The 23,319-nt window shown below is 32.4% G+C and overlaps 2 protein-coding genes across 3 annotated transcripts; one reads left to right on the forward strand and one right to left on the reverse strand.

Annotated features, from left to right (window-relative positions):
- Positions 1-1,589: 1,589 nt before the first annotated feature.
- Positions 1,590-21,753, forward strand: LOC123677097 (aminopeptidase N). Its single transcript, XM_045613579.1, has 14 exons — positions 1,590-1,741; positions 12,862-12,919; positions 13,011-13,273; positions 13,814-14,188; positions 14,355-14,470; positions 14,721-14,916; positions 15,888-16,038; positions 16,129-16,337; positions 16,544-16,727; positions 16,829-17,030; positions 17,084-17,361; positions 19,977-20,176; positions 20,848-21,162; positions 21,372-21,753. Exons 2-14 carry the CDS (start codon positions 12,872-12,874, stop codon positions 21,625-21,627), a joined length of 2,793 nt encoding a protein of 930 aa, XP_045469535.1. The 5' UTR covers positions 1,590-1,741; positions 12,862-12,871; the 3' UTR covers positions 21,628-21,753.
- LOC123677096 (adhesion G-protein coupled receptor G4-like) lies at positions 1,978-17,828 on the reverse strand. 2 transcript variants are annotated; one of them, XM_045613577.1, is made up of 2 exons: positions 17,690-17,828; positions 1,978-5,555 (listed from the first exon to the last, which is right to left on the reverse strand). In XM_045613577.1, exons 1-2 carry the CDS (start codon positions 17,750-17,752, stop codon positions 2,304-2,306), a joined length of 3,315 nt encoding a protein of 1,104 aa, XP_045469533.1. In that variant the 5' UTR covers positions 17,753-17,828; the 3' UTR covers positions 1,978-2,303. The 2 variants fall into 2 exon arrangements, with proteins under 2 accessions (XP_045469533.1, XP_045469532.1); XM_045613576.1 differs by lacking the exon at positions 17,690-17,828 and adding an exon at positions 9,024-9,267.
- Positions 21,754-23,319: the final 1,566 nt, after the last annotated feature.

A 23,319-nucleotide genomic window follows, 5' to 3' on the forward strand; every position in this document is an offset into this window, starting at 1 on the left:
ATAAAAATGTTTAACGTTATCGTATCATCAACATTTTGTTCAATAATTTCTTATATAGAATTGTTCCAAAATTCTAAAAATATGTTTTCAACCTAGCTCGAAGCTTTTTCCGCATTCAGTCAATATCTGGATAGGTTACCATTAAATATTAATTAAAATTTTAAAAAATTAATTAAATATCTGCAGTTTTTTGGATGTATAAATAAGAGACCCAAAATTTTCTGGATGAACGTTACCAAATGAACTAACAAGTTCACAAAAATTCATAGGCAGTCGAAATATAATTTGATGATGTATATTTTTCGTGAATAGAATTTTGATATTTATTTAGTTATTATTTTTTTTTCTTATTTCAGCCTACCAACAAATCTAAGGGATGCTTATAGTTCTCGAAAAAAGATTTTTTCATTCATTTTATTGAGTATATACCTACAAAATTATGACATTTTCTCATTTTTAGAAAATTTCATTCACACTTTGTCAGCACATATGAAACGTATTTTGAAAATATTGATATTGACTTGATTTCACCTGAGAATCAATTGACGAATTTCAAGATGATCGTTGATATGGAAAGGTTATAGGTATACCTAATTTCTATGTGATGCAGAATAGGAAAAGGTCCGCTAGACAGCGGACAATTCAAAATGAACCAGCTGTCCAGGCGGACAGCTGCCACTTTTGAAGCTGTCAGCTTCTAACATTTAGTAAAAACTCCGCCATTACTAAAAATTGAACGATACACGCTTCAACAATGCCCTGAAATTACTAAAATTCACTACAAAAATGTTCGCGAAACTAAAACACTTTTGAGTCCTCGTCGGCAGTAATGGAACTGGTGAAAAACTTTGAGCTGTTTGGCAAGTTAGTGTTGTGAAGAACCGAATGCTATGGTTTTTAGGCTGGTGGTGTGATTGGACCTTACTTATCCGAAAATGAAGCTAGTTGCACTACCGAGCTATGATATATTTTTTTCTATAGCCATAATTAGAAGATATTGCTGTGGACTACAGTATTTCCACCCAAGCAACGAAAAAATTTCAATTTGGCTAGAAAAGTTTTGTGGCCGTGGTTTCTCTCGAATGGGTGATCACAATTTTCCATTGAGAGTTCGTGATTCAACACCTTCAGACATTTTTTTGGGGCCACGTGAAACATAAGGTCTATTCTTATGCTCCACAATTGATTCAAGACATTAAAAATGAAATTCGTGAAGTTATCGAGGACATACAATCGGAAATGTATGAATTGGTCATAAAAAATTGCATGAGGAAGATATGGTGCTGCATTTGGCTGACATCGTTTTCCATCGTTGATTGTACACCATCCTCTTCACAATGAGATAAAAATTCATCGATTCCCTTTCAAATAGACTGTTTTTTTTGAACAAAATCAAACCACTTATTGTAAAACCCATTAGTTTTAAATAATTTGTAAATTTTTACCTTATTCTTGAGGAGTGGTCATTTTTGCAGGTCCTGTTAATTCAATCACATGTTGTTATTCACATACCGGTAGCATCTAATTTAATACTTATTTGCTTCGCTTATAGTTTAATAAGATAATAAGGCCTTATTGTCGGCCTGCTAAAGTATTCGTCAAAGCTTCATCAAATATGAACAGTCAATTCAGATATATTTGTTGTAATGCAAATCTGAATTAGTAACGTTCCATGAGCTACACAGTATACACCATTTTCTACTGCGGTATGTGATTGTGAATAACAGTGATAATAATTTGAGTAAGTGAACTCTTTCGGAATTCAGGAGATCAGATCCTTATTTTCAGATTTTTGAAATCATTATTATAAACAGAATTTTTCTCTTTCGTTCATAACTTTTTTCAGTAATATATGGTTATGACTAATTCCACATTGCAAGATGCAATTTAGAAATACCGTAATTAAAGTTATCATATAATTTTCATCATATAAATGGAAAGTAACTCTAAAAAGAATAAATTATCAATAAGAAGCCATTTCAATTGTCGATATATTTATTCGAAGAACATTTGTATACAGCTCTATGATTTAGTCTCAAATTTCTAGTTCAATTGAAATAACCGAAATCTTACAGAATATAAGCTATTCATTAACTTACTATTTGTTTTATTGATGTTTCAGCTATTTTTCCTACGAAAATCAGTCTAGAGTCATTGATATTTTCTAATGATAAAACATTCAATAGTATATTTCGACAAAATCTTCATATCATTTTCAACTTTTAGTGCACAAACATTAAAACATAATTATCATTCATTGGTCACTTATAATAAATACACTTATGGAATGTACTGGAGTTCCTTTAATAATTTCTCCAAAAATATTTTTTCCATCTATCTCTAGTTTCTTCATTGATAACAACATAAAAAATAAATAGAATGAATCCTTGCAGAGTACCTGTTATACAGAAGAAATAGAGTAAAATTGTTTTGAATGTGCTTTCCATGACAAATTCTGCTAAAATGGCAAACAGCCAAGGTATTCCTAAAACTGAGAACAATAGCACTGCTAAATACAACTGCAAGATACTGAATTTAGTTTCCACAGTCGATTCCACTTTTTTTGTAGTCACATTGTACATAACAATTATAAAAACAACCAAATTGGAAATTATTACAATAGAAACTGGAAATATAACTGCTGTGTATAGGGGTAAGCCGTGCACATAACAAATTGTAGATTTTGAGTAAGCATTTGGGCTTATCAGGAGAGTGAGGAAAATAGGAATAAGTGCGAAACCCCAACCGAAAACCATCGATTTCAAAATCAAATGTTTAGGGGCCACACCAAAAACTTTAACAAAACGTCTATATTGCAACAAAGCATATATCAACATCCAACAGAACTTACTCAACAACGTATAATGGAGTAAACACCCTACTAACTTACACTTACTGTCACTAATAGTGTCTGTTGCTCCGGAAAATTGAAGTAATACTATCTCTAACAATATAGCTGTAGATAAATTTATAAGTATCTTGGTGCCATCTTTTTCCCTCCATGGAGGAAAAGCCATTGCAGTGATGTATATTCCAAGAACTCCGATAACTGACAGCACTCCACCAATGAATGTTATGACATTCAAGTAGTAATTGGTTTCTTCCTCATCGAAGATAAACTCTGTAACTTCTTCAAACCCCTCCTCGACCCTTATGGGTTCACTCACAATGAGTAAAGCAAAATGTGTTAAATGAGAAAAATTACAAATGTGAAGTTGAGGATCATTCAAGAAATTTCCTGCGTAGGATCCACCAAACGAGGACCATTCGCCTCTTTTTCTCTGGAATTTTTGTCCCAAATCCCAAAAACCACAGCTGCCCTCACCGGCAACAGAAGATCTCATCAAAATGGGAATTGGTTCTTCCAAATAACTTCCATAACCTGGAATGGTAATACTCACAACCTTGCTAGCAGCCTTATGTTGGTTACTTAGGAAGAGCGAATCTTCATAGAATACAGTAAAAGTAATTTGTATCTCCTCCAAGTCAGCAGCATCCTCTTCTATAGACTTGAGCACTGCCTCCGGTACACTAACGGCTAAATCTAATTCTTCGTGTAAATCTAGCTTTATGTCATAAAATGACTCGTTTCGACGTAGGTAAGATAACTTCATGTCATTCAAGGATGAATTCGAATTCCCAATCAAATATATTCCACTATTGTTACTTTTGAATGGATACACGGATCTGATAAGGATGTTGTCGGCTGAGAAGGAAAGTGATTCATCCTTTTTATGTTTGCTTGAGAATTGATCGTCCAACAATAAAAGTAAAGTATCCGTAGCATTAAAAAATATTTGGGATGTGTTTAGCGTAGACTTATTTTCCTTAGAAAGGTTATTTATGATTTTAAAAACATCGGGAATGACACTGGAATTTTCATCTTCTTCGGAATCTATCTTTTTAATCAATTCGCTGCAGAAATAGATCTCCAAGTACGATAAAGGACGATCAACAGTTATACTTGTGATATTATTGACTAGATCGCTAGATATATTATTATAAAGACTTTCATGCAGATATTTTGTCAGCTTTGGTATTTCTATGTTATCTGAACATTTTCCTATTGGTTCAGACCAAGAAGCACCTGATATAAAATCTCCCTCACAGATTCGTGACACAGGAATTCCGTTCGATTGAAAACATAACTGTCTTGGTATTCTTCTCTCCCAAATTTCAGTTAAATCCCAGTGCATTATATCAGTACTTTGATCAACAGCAGTTGAATCAGGTAAACAATAATCAACTGGTAAAACATCTATAACAAATATGTATCCTGGTAGTTGCAGTAACTTCTTCTGCAAATAACTATGCTCCACAAAAATATCTCGTGGCTTTTTGAAAGTTAAATGGAGCAATACGAGAGCCTTCTCCGGAGTCAATCTCCCAATCTGCATAAATCTAACCTCAGCTTCAATGAGATCGTTCAACATGGAGGATAACTTTTTCTGGAAGGAGTTTCTACGAATCTCGCCGTGATCTGTATCGAAATGATCACTAACATTTGTCATTGCAAGTGTGAGAGCATATTCATTGCCACTTTTTTCCTTGTAGGCCAATACAACATTTGATTTCAATTTCATCAAGTTTAGAGCGTATGCTTCACACCAATATTGTCCGATATATTTCTCCAATCTGACGTCGTGTCTTTCAAAATGTTTCGTTCCTCGTTTTTTGTGGATGTTTGCCCTCCTGATCGGATCGAATCCAGCATTGGTGAAGCATGTCAAGGGATATTTTTCGGAATGAGATAAACCTTCAGGATTTTCTATCATCAGAGTAAGTTTTCGTCGTTTTTGATCGAAACTCATGACCAAATTTGGTTTCGGATATTCACTCCTTTTCAAAGCTCTCGTCTCTATAATTGAGCAGTTGGTGACTTTAGCTGATGATCCATAAAAATTATGAGTGATAACTGTACCCTCGTTGGATATATCGTCCTTGACTTTGCAGATGTCTTCTCCGGATAGTTTGGCAAACAAATTCTTATGAATAACACTTTTTACAACTGCAAGGTTCTGTTCTTGTCCGTCTTCAACTTTGCAAAAGCATTTTTCAGTTCCTACTTCAGACTGTACACAATTTTCTGGACAAAGATGAAACCGATGATCATGGGGTAAAAGAACGTATTGAGAAGCATTACAGTGCATTCCTTTTTCCCATTTTCCACTTCTCACCATGTAGCAGCAATTTACAGCTTCTGAACTCCGTTTTACCTCTTCCTTCTCGTTGCAAATGGTGATATTCTTTTTGTTAACGGTACTAAATGATGTCGATAAATTATTTCTATTGAGGTATTTCTCATACTCGATAATGCAAAATCCTTTGTATTCGTAAAAATCGTGTGGGCAAAATAGATTGGTGGATAAATGATCGCATATTGGCGGAATTTTGGGTATCCAAGTACCATTAACACATTTTCTTCTGATTGTTTTGCCATTTTCATCTAGACAACTTGAATTTGCGAAAACGATAGGACTGTCTGATGAGTTGTAGTCCTTCCACACAACGGTATCGTTGGAGTTCTTTACTGAGGAGTATTCTTCTTGGCAGAGCTGAAACAATTAATTTTGTTGATAACAGGATAATAGAGAGAAAGTGTGTGGAAATAATGTTCAATCTTTTGCCATGATATAATTAATGTGTCGTTAGGACGCAGATCTCGATAAACCCATTATTACCATTATTTATGAACCTCTACTGAAATGAGCAAAAATATTATATCATAGAAAGTATTACCACAAAATAAGCGATTAATTCTTTACGTGACAAAGAATACATTGAATCAATTCGGAACTTGATGAGCTCTTATCTAACTTTTTTGCGTCCACAGTGAAATTATTTTCAAAACAGTATGATACGTGAAAATCTACAAGAAAGACTGAATTTTCTGTAGATGTAGATTTTTTTAAGGAATTACTCAATATAACAATTCGCTTATCGGTGAGTATATTCATTGTGGAATGAGTTCATCACCAAACAAATTTATCTTCAATATATTTGTCATATGTCCTTCAATTGTGATGACATGAGGTAAACGCTCTTTCCTTCATGAGCTACGTAAAGAATTCAATTTCAATCCCAAATCTTTCAAGAAAGATAATGTTTTAAGTTCGAAACCGCACTTTTTGAGTGCTCGGTCACATTTCGTCACAATATCTATATTTTTCGAATTTTGAGCAAGCAATTGTCTCAAATTACAACAAATTCGTGGTAAAATTCAAAGATTCAAACTTTTACCTAGTAGACTTAATTCTAGATACACCAAATCATTAGAGTGTGTTTGAGCAAGTTAAGTTTATATTAAACAGAATCGCTCAATGATTTCGGAGAAGTCTATTGAAATATTTCTGAGACTAATTCAAATAAAATCAATTTGATCGAAATGAAAATCAGCAATTATTTGAATTCGAAATGATCATATGGAAATTCATTGAAAAATTTCTAAAAATTAATTATTTCTTTAAATTATCGCATTATCTTATGAAATGTATGATACTCATAATGCATCGATAAAATAAAATACCCCAAAAGCTTTTTGGTCCTTTTCTCACATTTCGCTCTCAGTATCAACAGCTCAACTTTAAAAATTTAAAAGGGAAGTTAATTTCCATAAGCTTTTCTTCAATCAAGTCAGATTTCCTGGAAAACGTCATTTGATTTTAAAATCCGACATGTCTGTAGCTCTATGCCTCGCGTTTTCCAAAAACTGAAAATCTCCAAATAGATTAATGAACTCGTAAAGCACCTATCATCATTTCAGTTCTTTTCTCGAATTTTTCAAGAGTAGTTATTCTACAAAAAGCCTACTTCGTGTTAGGGGCCCATAAACGATAATAAATTATTCAGCCTTTACAAATTATTCACGGAAAATCCCTGAGAGAGTGGAACGATTTTCTTCCCGAAACCTCCCAAAATGATTAGATGCTTTCTATTTCCGGACAATCTATTTAACATAATGAAAGAGGTGGGTAGATTCATACTGAGGAAGATCCTTTTCGAATAGATAAATTGATTAGCATAATGAAAGATGCTTATGTTTTCTTGAAGAAGTCTCTAGGGTACTATCGAAAGATGATTATATAATCTGATAATATGATCAGGTTATATTATGCTATAGACATACGAAGGTTATTAGATTTTTCTTCTTAGATTTTTTTCATTGTAGAAATACTTTTCATGTATAATATTTTTCTGCTGAATATAACTAATGATATTTTACGCTCTTTAGATAAAGATTATACAGGATGAGTCCGGAGGAACGGGCCAAACTCCAGAATCGTATTGTAGACGTGAAAATAATTCAAAAAATCTAATATGTTCTAATATGATTCTCATTTGTTTTCGAGATACAGTGTATTAAAATTAGAATTGTTTTCAAATTTTTCTCTTATAGAATCTGAACTTCAAGAGATATTCAACTGAAATTTGGCATAAATATTATCATTGATAGTTCACACCATGTGACATGCCAATTTCGATATCAAATCTACAGGGTGATCTTTTCTCTGGAACACTGCCCATTGTTTTCCTCCAGAACTTTTTTTTGGTGAGCCACTGTTAATTTGATTAAATGTAGGAGCGTTGTTCACGTGAAAATAATTCAAAAAAACTCATATGTTTTTATCCGATTCTCATTTATTTTCGAGATATAAAATTCTAACTTTAACACACTGTATCTCGAAAGCAAATGAGAATCACATTAGAACATATGAGTTTTTTGAATTATTTTCACGTGTACAATACGCTCCTGGAGTTGGGCCCGTTCCTCCCGACTCACTTTGTATATACAAAGGCGTTCGATATCTTGGATCATAAACTGGTTGGTGCGTTGTATGTTGTTGTGTCGTTTTTTTTTCAATTTAGAAATCTTACGACGAAAATGTATTTTTAGAATCATCATTCATTTTTAAACCAAGTTGAACTTTTAATTCGATTTTAGCCGATACACAAGCAATTTCCACGAAATGGTCACCCCTTAACATTAAGTCCCCTTAAATCATTAAGGAACACTGTATAAGATGCATACAAAACAAATTCTGAAATTTTATACTTTGAAAGACACGAGGGTGTGAAAACCTCCATTACCATCATATTTAGGCCCTTCAATCAATCATCGGTCAGTCTTTATCGTTTGAGACCATTCTCGGCTCAAAATTCGAAAATGACATTTTTCTGTTCATTTTGAAAAGTAGGTTCTATTATTTCTTCAATTTGATTCAATTTGGTTGTAGTCTTAAGTATTTTAATCTTCTTATGCATTCACAGGAAAATCATGGCAAACTAAAATTTATTCATTTCTTCGAAGTTGTGTTACTCAATGAATTTTTAATTGATAATCAAATGAGAATCATGAAGTCTTCTTTCATTAAGAATAATTTCATGAAGGACAATCAAAGCCTAAAACAAATTACATTTTCACTCAAAAGTGGGAAAATTTATTTTCATAATAATGTCTCTTTGGTATTTCGATACTTGTAGATTGTATGGAATTCATAATTGTGTTTTAAAATAGCTGGGGAAAAGACTCTTTCCAATTCTTCCAAAACACAATTTGTTTTCTTGTTCCATTCCACATGTCATTTTTTGTACTACAGATGATTTTATTGTTTTTTCAATCTTTAAACGGCTAATGAAATTTTTTCTTGATTTCGCCCTTCCCAAATAGGTTTCAGGTCTTTCCCAAATAGGGTTCAGATTATTCCAAATGCTATATTATTCAAAAGAATAACCCAAAGTGTATGCATTGAAAAACAGTAAATGATAATAGAAATGTTTGATGATCCGTTTTTTAAATGAAAAAAATTCAAATCGAACATCCAAATGAGGAGTGGATTCAACAAATCTGCATTCCTGCGTTATTACCTCGCAAGTTAATTCTAAAACATTACTTCATTCTCACGTTTCCACTAACACAAATCAGCACGTCGAATTTCTTAACCTGCGACAAATAACAACACGAATACACAATCATCCATACCCTAAACTTATAGAACTAACTAAACAATAACAACATCACTCACCTTTCTAGCATCAATTAGCTGACCCACGAACAGAATTAAATTAATACTGACACTGCAGAATAGGAAACATTTCCATAAAATTCGTACAGCACGGAGTACAATATGAGCGAATAAGCAAAGCATCATAGTACTCCTTCACATTACGCGCTATGAATAATAATACCTCTTTGTTTACAGATTATAATTACTCTGTGCAAATATGACCAGATTTTAAAATGTAACTCAGGTATCGACAACACATTCCAAGTTGAAAATGTACGAAACACGATTATTAGGGGATTATCGAATTTTCGAGGAATGTTGCAACTGGAAGTGACATTCTTCGGGAAACGTGTAATAGACTGAGGAAAGGTCAACACGACCGGCTCCCTTGACTCACCTACCCCTCTTGCGTTTGTGAATGCGGTCCTCAGATAGATAAAAGTGAATCTCTTCCTTACCTTCGTAATTGGAGGAGGAAGTCGATAAAATTGTAGGAGTAGGGTGTACACACCTTCCACTAGGTCTTTGATCAGGTTAGGGACGAAATTCGTCAAACTTCGATCTTAAGGGGTAGGATTTATAGTCTAGTAGTTATAACTTGCTGATATCGCTGTGATTTGAGTGGTATTTTTTTTCGCAAAAGATCATCGTCGAAAAGGAAGTAGTAATAAGATGGTTCAATTTATGAAGCTCCTGATTTCCTCGATTTTTCCGATATTCTGCTTAAGTTTGGTATAATTCTGATGACACTATAAGTCGAAATTGGCACAAAACTTGAAATTAGTATTCTTTACACACACGCAGAATTCAATCTAGGTTGTATCTTTAATTACTGTAATACCAGGTTTTTCCCTCGATATCCTGCTTGGATTTTCTATGGTTCTCACAAAGATCTCAAAATGAAATTCTGCAGGAAGCTTGAAATTAATATTCCACATATGTATGCAAAATCGTAAGATCGTCAAAACGATCAGAATCTAATTTGATGATGGATCAGTGAATTGAACCTTACCGTTTTAGACCATTCTCTGCTCAAAATTAGAAATATTCAGACATTGTCGCGATAAAGCGATCTGTTCAAGGAACGAGCGCTAAAAATTGTCACTACTTGTACCTACTTCTCTATAAAACATCATTATAGAAAAATGTTAATGTTAGATACATGAAAAGGTAAATGAGAAATGTACTGACGTGAAGTTTGGAGTATCATATCGAAGAGGAGATTCGTGATGTCTGACAGAGTCTCACAGAGGCCTAAGAAAGTCAGGTAGAAAACATTGAACATTAAGCACTTTTACACAATGTCAGATATCACTTTTCTGAATAATTGAATAATTTTTATGAAAATACAAAAAATTTTATGAAAATCAGAGATGCTCGCTTAAGAAAATCTCAACCCATTTTATCGATGCTGTTCATCTACCTAAACACAACATTTCAGGAAAACCTGCTGAAAAGTTTCCGATATATTAATGCATATATATGAAATTTTATGAAGCTTTACCTCTAAAATCATCAGTTTTTCCAATTTTACACATTTACACTTTGAAGATCTCGGTCACTAGAACTTTTTTCCGAAATCGTCAAGTTTATCTTATAGACACAGTTTGATTTGACCACAATAATAAATAGAAATGTTGCAAATATATATAAATAAGACATGGATTCATTACTAAACTCTTGAGTAGAAATAGAGCATTATCTGAGTGGAAAGCAGTAGGTGAAAGTCGTTCAAAGTGAATGAAATTTTAAACATCAACACCCAGGGTATTGAAATGTTAAAAAACGTTTGAACACATTTCTTGAGGGTGACTATCTTAACGAATAAAGTACAATTTTGAGAAAAATAATTTTTTTCGTCGATTGGCAGTGAATATTAATTTTGCAGATACATTTCAATCAGCAAAGTATTACTTTTCCTGCCTTGGCAACAAAGTAAGAACTTTCCTCGATTATTATTCTCAATGGGAATAAAACATTTCATAAGTTGTCAAACTATGATTGTTATGGACATATACAATTCCACAGCAACTAACCAATGTAACAATTGCGATTTCTATCAAATTTCAATAAATTTATCACTAAAAGAAGGAAAAATGAAAAGATTGTGAGGATTGTAATAATTTGAAAATACAATATTCTACATATCATTATAAAACATCGCAGAAAAATTATATCTTCAACTCGGCAACAAAGTAGATTGACTCCCTTAGTTGAATTCCTATCAGCCGCGGCAGCCAATCTACTACTTTGCTGCCTTGTAAAATAAATAACAATTCAACTGAGGGGTTGAATATCACACACTACAAATATCATTTCCCTGCTTTCCAGAAAACCTAATTCCGATACAAATAAATTTTTCATTTGTTAATTGACTTCCTCTGATACAGACCTCCATAAAACCTATCGATCTAATCTGAAATAGACCAACATTATTTATTTCCGATGCACAAATCACATGGGAATATCGGAATCAGAATTCGATATAAAATGACATAATATCTGATCGACTCTCCCAAATGAAATGTTTCAAGGTTGAATCATAGAAATTATGTAGCAGGAATTGCAATTTGCTGCTTGAATCATTATGGAAGAGAGATTCTCAACATAAAAGGAAAAGTTCATAAATATCAATCAATTAATGAAATAATCGAATCATAAATTGTATTCAATTCACAATTCTACACATCAATTGAATTGAAATGTACGGGATTCTGGAAAACAATTTTCAAGTTGACACTGCTTTGATTCAATTAGATGTTGAATCCTCTAGAGGATGAAATTAGTTATTTAATGATAATCGGTTTGATTTCTAGATTCGTATAAATAACTCATTCATAATAATGAAGGTCATAATGAATAGACCAGATTCTTTGTCTAGTTAACAATAACATAATTAACATTAGATAAGTGATTTCCACCGAAAAGACGTCTAGTTTTCTGGAAGTGAGAGGAAACTAAATATATCTTGGAGAAGACAAATAATTAGTTGTTTTCTCAATTATTCATAGTTTTTCGACCTATATAAATGACTGATTAGATACGTCATTGATTATTTTTATTCACCTTCCGAATAGATGAATTTTTAGGTTTTATGGCCATTCAAATCAAAAACCTCTGTATCACAAAGTTCCACAATCAAAGTAATGAAATTTTGAGTCTCTTCCTTTACATTTTGTCACAATGTCTGTAACTTTGGAATTCGAACGGGGAATAGATACCTGTACGTATCAGAGAAAATTCGAGAAGAATATTGGAAAAAATGTAATGATTATTCCTGTGATAACAGGAATATCTATAATATCAAGACGTATATTATTCTAATATTATTTTAGGTTGTCCAACGAAAACATAACACTTCAATTTTCCGACTTTGAAATGAAAATGTGGAAAATCACTCGAACCCATCAATTTCTGATTCGCTTCAAAATATCCATGGATAATGAAATAACAACTAAAATAGTGAAATGTGGCATTTATCTCGAGAATATTATATTCTTCCACTATTTTACCTCTCATTTCGTTATCGATGGAAATGTTGAAGCAAAATTTCAGGATCAGATAGTACTCGAAAAGATCTTCAAAAAGAGGTGTTGCAACACCTCTCATCCCTATTAAAAATCAAGGGGTTGTACTAACCCCTTTTAGGGGGTTGCAGTTACGGAGATGCGAAGTTGTTCCCACCACATATAGGTATACCTATATGCAATTATTGGCACATGAATAAACGAGCGGTCGAAAGTTTCTGAACTCACGACAGTCGTCCTTTTTTTATATAAAAAGACTAATATTCATTTTTCTGCATGGTCCTTCAATTCTCAGTGAAGATTAACATAACTTCAAATTATATTTACAGGTCTTTCAAGATGTTCCTAGAAAGAAACAAAGTGAACTTCTTGATTTTAATTTATTGTGTGAGTATCTTACTTCATATTCCTAAATATGTCTGAACAATAAATATACTCAAAATATTCTTATTAAATATCTTTGTTTTGCGATCAACAGAGTCTCGCCAGTGCTTTACAGAAGAGAAGTATAGACTTAATCCAAGCCCATGGCTTGATATCAGATTCCAGACTGCCCTTGGATATAACTCCCACCAGTTACGATCTGGAATTTGAAACAACGCCAGATAACGATATTTTCGTAGGGAAAGTTAAAATTGTAGCTACTTGGGTAGAAGATACGGAGGAAATACAGCTACATGGAGATGCATTGTTTCAAATAATAGAAACCAAGGTCACACAAATCGGGAGCGATGATGCAAAGTGAGTAAAATCAAGAAATTTCATTCGATCATTATCATTTTTTATAGAACCACTTCTTCTCTATTGATCAATTAACACGATAAAGGCGTAGACAGGATCAAAACTAGAGGGGACAAACCATAGGTTTTGTAACATTTTATTAAATAACGGTAAATTACCCTAATTTCATAATTTTCGATAGTATAATCATTTTATTTATTTTTTTTAAATATTTCTCTTTCTTTTCACTTAAAGGCATCGACTGCTATGGTCATTTTTTTCAAAAATTTAATTCGTTGGTTCTTATTCATTCTTTTAACTGTTTCTTTTTATGATTTGATATTTTTTACGAGAAAATGATAAACCATGGTATAAAATTCACAGTGTATTTTTTCTATGGTATCACGTGTAATTACCAAGAGATATAATATAGCAAGAGTGTAGTATAAACCGTCACAAAATCAATACATTCAAAATTCAATAATCATAATCATCAGAACCCCAAAACAAAGTTAAAAAGAAAAGACTCCGGTAAAATATTATGATAATTTTTTTTCATAGGGAAAACTCATCGTCAAGCCCCTTTCAACCAATAAAAATCGGGGTTGAAAAAGCAGTCGTCAGACGAGGAAGCCCCGACCTAACAATATTCTTAGAAAAGCCTATAAAACAAGGGAGTCATTGCGAGATAGAGATTAGCTATGCCAGGAAGCTTCCAAATGCTACTTCGGGTCCAATATTCCACAGCACTTACCTAGACTCTGCTACGAAGGAAACAAAATGGTTCATATCTACCTACCTTAGGCCGAATCAGGCCAGAAACATCTTTCCTTGCTTCGACGAGCCTGGCTTCAAAGCTCCCTTCACCATTCATGTTGCTCGAAAAAAAGATATGACTTCCATCTCTAACATGCCCTTGAAGAGGACTGAAGATATGTAGGTAGATTGTTCTTATTTAGTTTTGATTATTTGTTCATTCAATTCAGATTTGTTGAAAGTAATATATTCCTTGTTATTTTGCCATGGAAATTTTTCTGCTATTTCATAGATCTATTCTATAAGATTTTTAGCGAAGTTAAAAACTAAAATGTATGCTTTTCAGAAAAGAACGACCTGGTTGGGTTTGGGATCATTTCGAGCAGACCCCTCCAATGTCAACATTCTCGGCTGCCATAGTAGTTTCAAGTTTTGCATCTGTATCATCCAATAAATCGAAAGGTGACCAAGAATTAATCATTCAAATAATAGTTTTTCCAAAAACAGGTTTCATTTGGATATTAAAAAACTTGAGACAATTCGCCCAAATAGTGGGCTATTCTGAATAATACCTCTTATTGGAAAACCCTTTTATAAAGGAGTTATTCACAACTTGTTATTATTGGAAATTTTTTCCTTCTATGAGAAATATATTCACAATCGTATCATTTCTAGAACAAATTTCGAAACTATATCCATTTTATTGTTTCAGATCGAGATATAAGGGTTTGGGCCAGACCTGACTTCATGCCATCTTTATTGAATGTTACAGAGAAGGTTGAAAAAATTATTGATGTTCTAGAAGATTTTTGGAAAGTTAAATTCCCTCTACCAAAACTTGACATTGTGGCTCTTCCAAATTTCCAAGCAAATCGTCCTGCAGATAGTTGGGGTTTACTCTCATACAAGTAAGCCCTCAAATATATTCTTCCATCTTCAATTAAATATAGCCTACACTCCAAAAACCACGTTTTGTGAAGTTGACTGTTCTCCATGTTATAGTCCATGTTATCCATTCATATACATAAGTGAATAATTTTCACAAAAATCAAAATTTTAAACATTTTCTGTTAGCATATACCTACAATTTGCTTGCAGATAAAACTGAATTCATATGTTTTAAATAATGAAATTCATTAATCCTCATATTATTAATTTCATTTTCGCATGCACCAAATTCTTTCATATCCTAAAGTCATAATGAAAAGCCGCAATGTGGATTTCTGAAGTGATGCTCGTACTTATACGCAATGTTTGATTAAAATCTTATCCATAAGATAATAATAGAGTTATTTGGATGTTTGTTGATATTAAAATTTATTGCAAACCAATATAATCTTCATACAGGACGTTTCATGAATTACTGGTCATAATTTCAGTGCGAATAGAAAGACAATATGAATAGTCGGAATACTCTGAATTAGTGGTGAAACACCTAGTTGTTTATGAGTGTTTTATGTATATCATCAAAAACATTCAGCCGGTATAAATCTTGAGGGGTTACATATATTTTCATGAAAATATTCAGGACAATAGCCAATATTCTGTTCTAGTTATTAATCAACAGCGCAGGTCCGGACTAAGAAAATAAACGATTATGGTTCTGCATTAAAAAAAAGTGAAAATGACAATTTTTATTTGTAATTCCTGGATTCCGACTTTCAAAATCAATTATTCTATCGAAATGAAAGCAGAAGTTTTTCTCGCAGAAAAACTTCTGTTGTATCTACTAAGTCACTCGGTTTAATAATAACATACTGGCTTTATCAACAAATTTATTCAGAATATAAAAATAAACTTCCTGGTAGCAACCCATGAAATATGAAGAAAATTCGAGAAAATGTTTCGATCTTAAATGATACTCTTGATTGCTTCACAGAGAAAGTGAATTAACAAGCAAAGGATCCTGGAATCTAGCGCATGAGATCAGCTATCAATGGCTAGGTAATCTAGCTACCCCTTACTGGTGGAGTGATGCTCATATCAATACAGCATTGGTTCGATTCCTAACAGCATATACCGTTCTTAAGGTGAATAACACATTCATATGAAAAAGTTAGCATAATGGGCAATTTAGAATAATGTTAATCAATCCTAAACTCTATCTCTATTTTTTCCAGATCGATGATATTGATTCTATCAATAATTGGCCTATGACAATGCTCTACTCGATTTATTACGAATTCAGCAAAAGATATCCCCATGGAAAGAGCACAGTTATCAAGCAAGATTCCACTGCAGCTAAAATTGAGCTGGTATTCAGAATGTTGAATTACACCATTGGAGAACAAACCTTCAAAGAAGGATTGCAGAAGTTCATGAAGGATAGGTGAGTAATTTTCCAAAGAATAATCAAATAATCGCTCCTATCAAAAATATTCATTATTACTTTTCCATTCATATAATTCTTCATCTACCTAACTAAACATATATCTCAATTATCAATCTACAATAAATCATTCAACTGAAACATATATTGATGGGTTATTATCTTGCGACCTCATAAACACTATAACCATTTACATTCTCATATAGACAATATAAAAACTTCTTCGGGGATGACATATGGAATTCACTGACAGAGCAAGCCAGACTTTGCAAGAAACTTGATGATGATGTCTCAGTGAATGACATTGCTGCATCTTGGATAACCAAAGATAGATTACCGGTAATTGATATTGCCAGAAATTATGATTCTAAGACAGCTGTTCTGAGACAGGTAAAGCAATATAAAAATATATAATAACAATCACTAAATGTTTCGAATATATTATATCAAGGTTCGGAGCTATGAACTGAAATCTTGTTTTCAATTTGTAGAAAGTTTTTCTTAGAGAAAGGCCACATGATTTACCAGACCAAGATAAGTTCGTTTGGTGGATACCCATAGTTCTCTTGACGCAAAACAAGCTGAATTTCTCAGATTCCAAACCAAAGCTTTGGATGAAAATGGAGAGGGAAGTTAAAATAGACAATATAGCAAATCATGATGAGTTCATCATCGTTAATCCAGAAGAAATTGGTAAATAATTATAATATATAGTTATATGACAATTCTAACCTGAAAAAACTTAGGTCCTTTCCCGGTCAACTATGATGAGAGAAACTGGAATTTGTTAGCTAGGTTCTTACAAACTGACAGCAGAACAAAAATTCCTGTAAATACAAGGGCAAAACTTATTCATGACGCGTGGAACTTGGCATATGCTGGAGATCTCAGTTTTGCAACTGCTCTCAATATGACGTTGTTCCTGAAGAATGAAAGAGAAAATTTGGCTTGGGATCCTGTGTTTACTTTCATTGACCACATTGGAAGACATATCGAAAGTCCAGCTATTCAAGAGAAATTCCAGGTAAAATACGTAGGAGCTGATGATAATTTATCAAAAATAAGATTTCGGCTGATTCCACCTATCCATATTGACAGCAATATAAGTATTAAAGTATTTCATTCTGAGTTGAACTGAAATATGAATTTTATACTGGTACTCATTTGAAGTTATTGATTAAAGCATTGTGTTTACTGAAGTTTCAGAATAAAAATCATTAATAATTTTCCTCAGCTTAGAGGTTTTAAAATTACAACCTGAATGAAGTACTTTGAATATTCGGAAGAGTAAAACCATTTTTGATTCAAATGAAACATATGCAATAAGGTATAACCACAAAAAAGATACTCACCAAAAATATGCTATATAATATCCACATGAACAAAATATAAACCAGGTCATTGATATTCTTCATAGTGTAAAATGGCTTTTTGTGTACTCAATAATAATCTGTACATACTCATACTCATTCACAACGACAGTTAGCAACTAGTTGATACAAAATATTAACATCTGCATAAAATACACAATTTTCATTATTATCATGTTTTATCGAGGTATTATCTTGTATGTGGGAGCACTTAAATCACCTGTCTTCTGGTAATTTATTTCGAACAATGTGAAGTATCCAAAATATTCACCTATTTCCAAAATTGCGATTCAAACACTATATAATATTCTGGACAAAATAATATTATTAAGCACTCATTATCATTTCATTATTTTGTAACAATTGAAGATTTTACAACAAATGATTCATGTGTACAATATTTTTTTTTTTTGAGTACGATATACTTCATAACAGAGCAAGCATAATAGGTATTATTATTATTATGATTTGAACTTGAGCATAATAGGTAAATATTCATTGATTTGAAATATTTAGTGTATGGAAATAAAAAGTTCATCCGCCCTTCATGACTATACTAAGATATAGGACTATTCAATGTTCTAAATTTCAGCATAGACATGATGGACAGATGAATTAATCAGCCAAATATTCACATTATCTGAAGAGTAAATAGAAGAGCAAGCAATCATTAATTAAGTAACACGGATTCAATAAATCTTGCTAAGAAATTAACAGAATTTATCAGCTATGCAACTAAAAATACACAATATACTTGGTTAGCAGTTCTTATGTTAGCATAAGTTGATCAGGGCATCTCAATTTCAAATTATCATATATAGAATATGAAAAGAGATACCTATATTTGAATAACGTTTGTATCGACTTAGGAACTCATTCATGTTTTAAAACTGAAATCACTTTGTTGCGTTACAAATTTTCGAAATTTGAAAATTAAATTTCCTTGGAACAGAACTTTCTGTTAAACGGAAAGACAAATTAAATGAGCTTCATTTGTGGTTTGAGAATAATTTAATCCTATATTCATGCATTTTTGACCGTTCATGACAATGTCTATAATTTTCGAATTTTTAAATTAATCAGATCTTCAATGCCGTGGTTGAATTCGAAATATGATTAGGAATTCCGTAAATATGGCCGTTCGAAATTTTGAGCTTCTGTTACTTTGACAACACACCAACCAAAAAAAAATCAAAAATCAGTTTAAAATGACAAAACATTCAGACATACAGTCTAGACAACTGTGTGGTCTATACAATATTTAAAAACACTTTGATATTCACAGCTACCGATTTTGATGAACTCAATTCATATATCAACTAGTTCAGATTGTCGATAAAATACAATATCTACCTAAATATTTTACGTTTGAAGTGGGTTTGCAGTAGATAGTGAGCTGGATTGAATTGACTCATGAGTAAAAGTTAATGTTATGGATTATCGAAAATATTTTACGCGATATGATTTCATATTTCAGCTATTGTATCGCACCTATATGTACCTACAATTGTTCAGTAGATAACGATAGGGAATAAGAATTCATTCAAAGCGGAGTATCGAAAGCTATTCTCTTATTCATATAATATGAATTTTTTATACGAATTATACTAGACAAAATATAATGATTTTGAATCACTTGAATTGATATTTATATTTTCCTTCGCAAAAACTCAAATAGTTATTTCTGTATCAGTTATAGAATGTTATTCCAAACTCCGTCTGTTTTACAATAAACAATTCACTTCACACCCAAGTTTCGTACAATTATTTAGAATAGAAATATTTTTGAGATAGTGAGAAATGGAATTTTTCCATGAGAGAAATATAATATGTAGGAATATTTTGCCTATCTATTTTGTCGATAAAAACAAGGAGCTTTACACCAAGGTCGTGGATTTTTTTTTCGTATATCGATCAACTTTCAGTGTTGAACTTATTCGATAAAAACCATACAAGAATCCTTGAAGTATCACAATCCTATTCTGGATTGTACGTAAAATATAATGAAAAACGCAATGGCCTAATTTTTCATAACTATCAGCACTTCAATCGGCACTAGTAATATCGTTTTTGAAGCAGTCATCTATTTCAGAAAAGAAAACATATCCTTGGAAAAATTATATAAATAATATAATATAAAATATAAAATTACAAAGAGAATAGAAGAAAATAGTGAAATATTTCAAACATAATTTTGAAAATTATTTTACTGTTTCCGGAAAATAAATATATTTTCTCAAACTAAATCATTTCCTGATTCACTTTTCAGGCATACATAAGATCTCTTCTAACTCCGCTATACAAATACCTCGGTAATGAACCAACTGAAGATGAGAATGAGACAAAAGCACACCTACGATCCTCATGCAAAGTTTTCCTGTGTGGTGCTGGTTATAAGCCGTGTATAGAAGAAGCACAAGCAGCATACAAGAAATGGATGGAAATGGAAAATCCTGATGAAGGCAACCCGTAAGTGAACAGCAACAGTCAACCTTTCTAGTTTTTCTACAAAGTGGGCACCGGATGTACAATTATAACGAAGCATGAAGCCAGGGCCGGCGCGAGTAATTTAGGCGCCTGAAGCAGAGAAGCACTGCTGAAAAAGCATCAATAACATCATGACCTCTGTCATAACCAACATGATTATCTATCACACTTCAAGATACAAAGGGCGGTAGGGCATGCAAAGTTTCAATATTGCAAAATCGTAGGTATTTTCCACATGTTGAATGTGTGAACATCGGCTTCCAAATAATTCGAAAAGTAGTGTTGTTTTTCGTCTTTGTGAAATACATAATGATTGTATTCCTTTTTCAATGAGTGTAATAGGGAATTCTGTTTATATTGGTTGGCCTGCCATTATACAGGCGATTTAGTAAAGGCGATTTGAGGATTATTATTGCAGGGAATGTTGACAAACGCAGCGGAGCGAAACAACCTTATGGTATGTTCAAGAATCAAGGATGAAATATGAAAAGGCGCCAGCCATCTGGGCCGAATTGCCGCCCTCAAATAAAGGCACCTGAAACGGTCGCTTCACTGTTTCACCACTTATATAATAATACGCAAATTGAATAAATAAGAATGAAAGAACTTTAGTCAAACATTTTTAGCTTATTTATCAATTACTTATTTTGCAGGATAGCTAATCAATATCTCTGTCCAGTATTCAAATGGGGTACTTGGGATGAATGGTACTTTGGTTTCCAACGTGTATTGAAGTTCCCAGCTGAAAGAAAACAAAGTGAAAGAACTTACCTATTAAAAACTTTAGCTGGATGTCCAAACGATCCAGCCACCATTGAGAAGTTCCTCAACTTCACAGTTTTAGCTCAAGATGAACACTTCAAAGACACTGATTTATATCTCATATACAATATGTTGACTGGTAATCCGAAAGGGTATACAACTCTTTTCGAATTCTTGAGGGACAATTTCGACAAGATCAAGAAAAGGTTAGACACCTTCAAATTAAACTAGATCTATACAAGAATCAATTTTTATTCTCTAAAATTCAATACTAAGTAGCTAACAACTCAAACCTAATCTGCCATCTATGCTCTATATCTTTATCCAGTTTTCAAATTCAGCTGTCACAATCCATATTTGATATATGTTGATTCTGCAACGATATTAGTAGATAATATCAAAAAAATGTTTTCAGATTTGAAGCCAAACCACACTTATGGAATAGTCTAGTGACTTCAGCAACAACAGTCTTCAAGACTCAAGAAGGCATGGATAAAATATCTAAGTTATACGAAGAAAGAAAAAATGATTTTGGAACTGCTGACTTTGTGATAGAAAAAGCTCTCAAAAATATAAAGGAAGAAGTTGAGTGGAGTAATGACAACTTGCCAGTTATAGAAAACTGGTTAGATAATTATTTGAAGGAAAATAACCAAGAAGCCTCCGAATAATCATCGTTCAGTGATCATAGTAATCTCATGAGCAAATGAGATCATTTGGGATAGAATTGAATTCTGCAATATGATTAAGTATCTCAAGAGAGCATGTAAATAGTAAATAAATTACATGGAAAATAATCCTTACCTTCTTCCTTTTTAAGTATTATTTACGTTCGTGATAATGTTTCGAACCTTGATATATGTCCGAAAACAAATGAAATATAAAATCAAACAACAAATTCATATTCAAATCATTTTCTATTCATTCAAAGCATGAATATAATGAATTTCGTGAAAATTTGAGTTAGATAGCAGTGGAGGTTCAAAGGGAAATGAGAGATTTCTTGTTTAATTTTAAGAAAAACGCTTTTTGAGATAGAGGGTGTTTCTTGTAGTAATCTTTTGTGATTATTATACTATTTCATCGAATTTTCATTAATATTCGCTACAGATTGGGTAAATAAGTACCAAATTTTATAATCGATTATTCATCACAGCTTACTAATTGGATCTTTATAATAATTAGGATTTTTCTGAATATTACTAGAGAATTGTTTGAAATTTTTAATAGCTGAAATAATGAAAATTGTAAAAATATATTACATTCTTTGTCTTATTTTGAAGCAATCTAGCATTTATTGCCGATCCAAATTTGTGATGTAATTAAATAAAATATGTAGCTTTTTTCGAACAAAGAAAAGACATCACTCATCAGTATGAATAATTCATCGCTGATATCTACTTCGTATATTTCTAGGTATGCCAAAAATTCAAATGATTATGAATATTCAACGTTCAAGGAAAGACGCAATACTAATATTTCCGATAATTGCAATTGAAAAAAACTACTGAAAATATTTTCTTTCTAGATGTGGATATCATCTTTCAGCTACAAAACAATGTAAGGGAATGAATACTCAGAACATAAAATTTATCGAAATGAAACATGCACACATAACACAAGTTTGATCATTATTAAAACTGTTAATAGTGGATCTACCACAAAGAAGAGCAATCGAAAGAATATTTTCACTAGCTCAATTTATGAATTCTCATTAAAAACCAAACAAAGAATCAAAGTGCGATTATTTTTTATTTAATTTATATAAATCAACAAAATAAGAATAATTCTAAGGCGACTGCAATGTTGCAATTTGCAACTTATAGAGACCTTGTACCTATCTCATATAACAGTTTGTGGTCTAAGATCGTCCAAGTCAGTGTTTTTCTGGATTTTTTTCTGCTTAAGTAAGAGGTATTTATGGCCTCTAACCTCAATATTAGAAATAATAAAATAAATAGCTCCATAAAAGAGAAAATTCCGGTAACATTACCTTTTTTTCAAAATTGGCTCCATTCGAATATAGGTACAGTTTTATAACCCCTGGTTAGTCGCAAGGATGCCTTTGAAGAATGAAGGTGAATTGATTCACCCACTCGAAGCCACCTTTCTTTGTTCTTCCTCTCCCAATTTCCGGTGCAAAAACAAAATTCTTCTGCTAACCAAATCACCTAAATCCAATAATAATGAGATATTCTTCTCGTAGACATGTAGGTTTTTGTCTCATCTTGGTCTATATTATCTTTTAGTGAGCCATGACCTTTATTATCATACATCAAACTTTTCGAAATATCCTATGTAAAAAGCATCGAACTCCTTGTATGTCTCATGAAGGTCTGTGACAGTCAGACTAAAAAAACATA

Source organism: Harmonia axyridis, chromosome 3 (assembly GCF_914767665.1).
Source record: "Harmonia axyridis chromosome 3, icHarAxyr1.1, whole genome shotgun sequence".
Classification (NCBI taxonomy): Eukaryota; Metazoa; Arthropoda; class Insecta; order Coleoptera; family Coccinellidae; genus Harmonia; species Harmonia axyridis.